Source organism: Marmota marmota, unplaced genomic scaffold (assembly GCF_001458135.2).
Source record: "Marmota marmota marmota unplaced genomic scaffold, marMar, whole genome shotgun sequence".
NCBI classification, from domain to species: domain Eukaryota; kingdom Metazoa; phylum Chordata; class Mammalia; order Rodentia; family Sciuridae; genus Marmota; species Marmota marmota.
The window spans coordinates 25875163-25882264 of record NW_026000229.1 but is presented as its reverse complement, the minus strand read 5'-3'; the positions used below and the strand labels follow the sequence as shown (position 1 = coordinate 25882264).

Below are 7102 nucleotides of genomic sequence, written 5' to 3'. Positions count from 1 at the left end.
AATCTCTCTCTCTCTCTCTCTCTCTCTCTCTCTCTCTCTCTCTCTCTCTCTCTCACACACACACACACACACACACACACACATATCCTGGTCCCTCAAACCACTAGAACAGGAGACTGAATCTCTGAGAGAAAATTTGTTATGCCAAAGATACTTCAATTCACTTTAATAATATTGCAGATACTCTCCTGGGCAGTAAAGGGGAGGCAAAGATGAATAATACATACTCCTAATTCTCAAAGGATTCTCAATAGTTTTCTGTAAAACATCTTCATTCTGACATGAAGCTAAAAGATTTACTTGGCTCACGTTATCATCATTGAAAAGGGATGGATACAGTTCTAGTTGTATAAATCCTGACACTGGGGCCTCCCACTTAATTAATTCCCATATTAATATTCCATGCTGCTGTTCTGTAGATTCATTTGAAACACAAAGAGCTTTGGACTGACCAGACCCTCATGTAATAGTAAGAATGGACCTAGTCATTCAAGGAAAAATTTGAAGCAAAGCTTAATTCCCTGGTAGAAGACCTCCAGATACCATTATCAAACATATTCTGGGAAAACACAGTGAGGAGAATGGACTTATAAAGGGAAATAATGCTGTTACCATACTTTGAAATTGAAAAATAATGCACAGTTGGTCATTTTAACACATTAGAAAATATTCTGAAATGAGACTTAAGGGTGATTAATGCAAAAATATAAGTGCTTCCTTATCTGTTAGGCTCCTCTGGGATTATGTAAATAGGCATTCATTTGGCAACAGAGAATTATGGGAAATTATCAATAAATATAATCATGAAGAATACTGGTGTGCCTCTCAGGAAGTCACTCACATAATGAGCTGTGAGAAGAGTATAGTAGGACTCGTCCAATCACTTCTCTTTTATGACCTATGTTTATTTGTTTTTGAAAATCTCCCATCAATACTAATACTTAGTATTTTTATTTAATGTTTTGAAATCTGGAAAATACTTTTGTTATCAGTATATAATTTGATCTTCAAAATAATACCATGTGAAAGGCAGGGTGCATAAGAAAAGTGAGTCTTAACGACTTTATTTCTCACTCTAGATTAAAAGTCTAGACTGTAAATGGCAGGACATTTATTCATTTTATGAAACAAAACAAAAAACATACATCCCTTCTATATCCCAGGGACAATGGTAGGTACTGTGTAGGCACTAAGCAAAGAAAGATGAAAGACAGTGTTAGTTCTTGCCAAAAATAGCCCATTTTAAAGATCATAGATTAGACTCATACAAAGGAACTCTAGTCCCCTGAGTATCATTTAGTGTTTTTTCCAACTAACAATGACTTGTAATTAGAAAATCCTTCCATGTACTATTAAAAATTATCTCCTTAAAAATATATCAGCATGAGAGAATGCCACAGTTAACTCTTTTACAAGTGCTTTCTTCTTAATTAGTTGATGAGAAACTTTCTAAATGATAGGTGTTGAAAAGAATTCCCTGCAGAATGAATTACAAAAGAAGCATGTTTGGGGCTAAAGAGAGGTAAAGTGTCATGGAGAGCAACAGTCAGAGAGGCCTGGGTAGGATACAAAAGAGGTGTGGGGATGTGTCTAAAGATTTGGAGTCAGCATTAAGAATGCTTGTGGGTAGGTAGCATGGGAGGAATTCATTGCTCGGCAGACAACTTTAGATAGGGCAAAGGAGGGGGAGGGAAAGGAGGGGACATGGGGGTGAGAAAGATGGTGAAATGAAATGGACATCATTACCCTAAGTACATGTATGAAAACACGAATGGTGTGACTCTACTTTGTGTTCAACCAGAGACATAAAAAATTATGCTCTATTTGTGTAATATGAATTGAATTGTTTTTCTGCTGTCATATATAACTAATTAGAATAAATAAAATATTTTTTAAAAATAAGAATGCTTTCCTTAAACCTCACAATTTTACTAAAAGTCTACTAAGATTAAGAATAGTAATATAAATTGATGTTTTTTAAAATTAATATTTCCTAAATACCTGTATTTAGTCAGAAGCTAGGTTAGGCTCTAAGGGTTGGTGTAGTAACCAGTAAGATGTTCACCCTTCCCCTTGAGGAGTTTGCAGTGTAGCAGGGAAAGGGGCTTTATCAAGTAACTCAGACTGCTGGCTGCCATGAAAGAAGGTGTGTGACAGCAGAGCCCAATCCAATTTGGAAGGTAAGGGAGTTCTTTGTGTACAAATAACTGAATAGGGCTCTAGAGTACTGAGAGAAGAATATGCGGGCTCTCTCAAAATAGCATTTTCAAGGACAAATGATAAAATGGTTTGTTTTGTATTGAAATTCTTCTCCAAATCTACTGATGTGGTTTGCATGGTTCACTTTTCTCATCCTCACAGAAAATGCATGTCTTTAAGAAGACCTTGCAGGCTCTGATCTACCCCATGTCTTCCACCACCCCACACAACTTCGAGGTCTGGACTGCTACAACACCCACCTACTGCTATGAGTGTGAAGGGCTCCTGTGGGGCATTGCTCGGCAGGGCATGAAGTGCCTGGAGTGTGGAGTGAAGTGCCATGAAAAGTGTCAAGACCTCCTGAACGCCGACTGCTTGCAGAGTGAGTAGTTGATTAGGCTAAAAAAAGTGGTATGCCTCCTCTCTCTGCCTTATGCCATGTATGTTCCAGTGGGATTTCCTCAGCTCTTGTTTTCAGCATGTCCTAGCTGCCTTCTTCCTACCAGTTACACAAAAGATACCATTTTGCTCATCAGGTTGTATCATTGATAATGCATTTCTCCTGTGTCAGACTCATCAAGAGGGAGTACCTGGAGGGAAAGTGCCCTCTCATCAAGAATAAAACCTTCATAGCGACTGACCTATTTTCTTACTCATATCTCGTAATAGCCCAATGCAGTAAGTAGGAATACATAATGCTCTAACTAGAGCCAAGCACACCCCTGTAATGACAGCAACTGAAATTCTTCCTTAGCCCCTTTGATGCCAGCCTGACAGGAGCATCCTTCTACAGGCCCTGCCCTGGCCTTGGAATTTGGGGTCTTGGTTTTGAATGTTGAAGAAAAATGTAATTTAACAAAAATGTCACTCTGGTGAATGTTTTTAAGTTCTCAGGCCTCTATTTTCCTCTACTGAGTAAAAATAGATAATAAAATTTATGTCAGAATCATTAGGAAGGCTAAATGAAACACTCTTTGCTTAGAGTCTGGCATATAGAAGATGCTCTAATATTAATGGCCTCTCCATTCTTTCTCACTTCTGCATAGATACATCCCACTGTGTTGTTTTTTTTTATTACAATTTGTCTTAAATTTTCTATTTCCAAAAAATCCTTTGTCTGACTTTAGATTCACAAATGCCAAAACATTATACTCTAAAATATGTATAACTGAATTTTCACTACTTATCTTCTAAGTGTTCCTAAAAAGCCATTGCCAGAGAAATCTATTCAAGCATGGATATTCACTTGCAAATAATGTGTTTTTTTCTGTATCCGAATATTGTCTCCTCTTTTTGTTGCTGATATGAATGCTGACAATATAAGGTACATGGATTGCCAGAAACTGAGTAGGGTAGAAGAAAATGTCACAATAAACATGGTCAGAAATGCTGCCACAGCTGGCTTATTGAAGGCACAGTCACAATCTCAAGCTTTCTTTGATGATTAGCAAACTTCCAACACAATCACATCATTAAACTACATTAAAGGTAATAAATGCTTTAAAAAAAAGTTAAAGTAAAAGAGGTGGTATCCCTTCTTTAAAAAACCTTTTAAAGTTTCTTTAGGAATGATTGCTTAAAAATATAAGGATTGACAATATTACTTATCAAACTTAATTACAAAATCCAATTAAAATTTAATCCATGTGTTTAAAAAGTGAATTGTAAACAGGTATGTTAAAAAATGAGCATATTAGGCAGTGACATTTGAGAAGGCAGACAAAGAAAATATTGTAATCTAAAAACAAATGGCTTGCATTCCTTAAAGAAAAAAATGATGTAGATTTTAGCTAAGAAATGAAATCATTCCTCTTTTCAGCTTTCTAAAAGGAGCGATGCAACCCATCCATTAAATTTTAGAAATATTTTTATAATCTAGTTCCATTTTTTAAATAGCAGTTATTATTTGACAGTCAATTATATTATCCAACTTTTTCATTGAGCTTATTCAATAAAATACACATGGATATTGGAAGAATCAAAAATAGTTCAGAACAATGAGGGTGGATATGTAGGCATTTTCTTTAATTATCCTGCTTTATTTTTTAAGTGAAAGCAACACTCTCACATTAATGTGAAAGGAGTTCTGCAAATATATGTATTTAACATCACAACTTTTCACAAGAACTTTCAATAAAATTTGAAATTCTCCCTATAGAACTAGTGACCTTTCCTTAAGAAGTTTCTCTTCATTGATCTAAGCAAGAAATTTGAAATAGTGACATGGTGTGTGACATGTGTCTATGCAGACCAACAGTAAAGAAGAGGAAAGAATAAAAAAAGAGAAATCAGAGTGGAAGGTATACAAATGAAGCCACCAGTAAATTTAATAAGAATTTATATTATTGTCTTTTTATTTTTTATTATTTCTTTTTAATTATATATAATATTAGAATTCATTTTAATTCATTCATAACTATAAACACATGGAATATAATTTGTCCTAATTCAGTGCCTAGTACATCCCTTTTCCCTCCCCTCTTGCCTCTCTTGCTTCCCTTCCCTCTACTCTATTGATCTTTCTGGTATTTATTTATAGATTTTCTTCTTAATTAATATCTTGTGGAGATACATGATGGTGAGACTCACTGTGGTATATTCATATATGTACATAGGAAAGTTATGTCAGATTCATTCCACTCTTTCCCTATCCTATTCCTCCTCCCTTTCCCTTCATTCCCTTTTATCTACTCCATTGACCTTTCTTCTGTTTTCTAACCCCTCCTAGTTTGGATTAGCTTCAGCATATTAGAGAAAACATTAAACCTCTGACTTTTTGGCACTGGCTCATTTCACGTAGCATGATAGTATTCAGTTTTATCCATTTACCATCAATGCTATAATGTCATTCTTCTTTATGGCTGAGTAATACTTCATTGTGTATATACACCACATTTCTTTATACACCTATTGAAGGGCACCTTGGTTAGCTTCTTTCTGAACACTTTTTTGAACACTGTGGTATGCACCTTAACACCTTACTAGAACATTTAATTCAAAAATTAAAATCTGAACCAAAGTTGGCTTCCTTATGTCTTCTATTCAATAAGCCATATCTTACCTCTGGATAAAATAGTTAATCAATTGGCTTCCCCATTGTATATAACAATTTTTCAAGTACTTGAAAATAAAGATCTATTTTTTGGAACCCTCATTATTCTAGTAATCCTTTTCTGAAATCATTGCAGTCTATCAACACACATACACTAAAACAGAAGAAAAGAAGATTTAAGGGGACATTCAAAAGAGAGATTCTTATGGTTACTTCAAATTGACTTTGAGTTTGGCATTTCATGTTCCTGGAGTCTTGCGTTTGTGACTTACATACTTTCCATCAAGTGTAATTAGACCAGATGGTGGTGCTCACTAGTTCAGTGCCTCCTCACAGGTTCAGAGATACATGTAAAGGTCCAGTACTCTCAGTTTCTGTCTAGCTGGTTGTGCTTCTTGGTGGTTCCTACACTTTGCTCTCTTCTTCACTCCAGGCTGACAGACATGAGGTGGTGGGTAGAACAGAGGAGGTCAAAAGGAAACAGAGAAAAGAGAATTGATTTGTTCTTCTCCAATTCCCAAGTCAGTGGCCAGTCAGAATCCACCTACTTTTCCTTTAAAAATATATTCTATTCTTTTCTGGGAAAAAAAAGTATTTAGTGTTGGAAGAACTGAATTATAGAAAATGGAGGAACAGGTTGTGACCCTGAATGAGGTTAATGTGGGATGGGGATTGTGTGAAGAGTGAGGCATACATAAAAGAGAGATTACATGTAAAATATTTCCCTTGATTATCTTTTCAATATAGAAAAGAGACAACCAGAGAAACTTAGAAAATATGCAAATATTAGTGGCACCTAACTCAGCTGGGCTATACTTCCTTACATATGTCCAAGAAAGAATCCCAGAGTCCCACGGAATAAGCGTTTTGCCTAATTTTTATTCCTACCTAAAAAGTTCAAGTAACTGCATAAGTCCAGAGAGTTCTTGTTCCTGGAGCACAGCAAAGCAATATCTTGTGTGTCTTTCCCACTGGTATCATATCAAGTTTATGTGTCCTAGTACAAGCTATTGCAAATTCATAACATTAATAAAATCTGGCTAGAGTACTCTTATTTGCAAATTGAGTATTTATTCCTTTTTCTTGTCCTATTAGCACATTTTGCAATCATGATGTTTTAAAGCAGTTAAATATTTGTTATATCAAACACCTACTGTGGCTGGGAGCTTTATTCCAGGCCTTTAGAACTAGGAAGAAAGGATGCAATTTTTTTTTTCTAAAATCTAACTGATGAATAGATATGGACACCTATCTTGAAAACCATAGATATTCTTTCAAAAAGAATATACAAAATGTGTTCATGTAATGAACTCAGCAAGCTTCTACATAGGGTTCTGTTTAGGCATTGCTACAGGGTGGAGACCAGATTATTTTCCCAGAAGTTAGCACACATTGAAGCACTAGAGCTGCTTAAAATGTGGGTATACGATCCAACATGGCGGTGAGAGGGGAGGCAGCGCTTTCAGTACCTCCTCAACAACGGGGTCAGAGAGACGCATGGATACGCTTAGATTCGACCTGCTGAGAAACTCCTAGCAAAATTCCACTAAAGAGAGACCGGCCGGGAATCGGTAGGATTTTTAGAGGTGACAGTCTGCGCTAGACGAGTGAATCTCCGCCACGCAGCGCAGAGGTCCAGACCCGCCAGCCGCTGCCCGCGCGACTCAGCGACTGTGGGCTGCCTGCACGCGGCCCCCGCGTCAGGGAGGATAGCCTCCGAGGCGCAGCGCAGCAGGAGCGGTGCAGGGACTCTAGGAAGAGATCTCTCGCCAAGCCTTCATGAAATAGCAAAACGGGAGCTGAAACCAACCAGAAACAGACCAGTCCCACCCCTCCCTTCGGACACTCTGG

At 36.9% G+C, this 7102-nt stretch overlaps 1 protein-coding gene across 5 annotated transcripts in view; it reads left to right on the top strand.

The window, feature by feature from the left end:
- Positions 1–7102, top strand: part of Unc13c (unc-13 homolog C) — a 583769-nt gene that overhangs the window by 222552 nt on the left and 354115 nt on the right. For all 5 annotated transcript variants that reach the window (XM_048793668.1, XM_015480644.2, XM_048793667.1 and 2 more), the window contains one exon: positions 2362–2581. In XM_048793668.1, coding sequence (XP_048649625.1) covers positions 2362–2581 — 220 coding nt within the window. The remainder of the gene's footprint in view (positions 1–2361; positions 2582–7102) is intronic.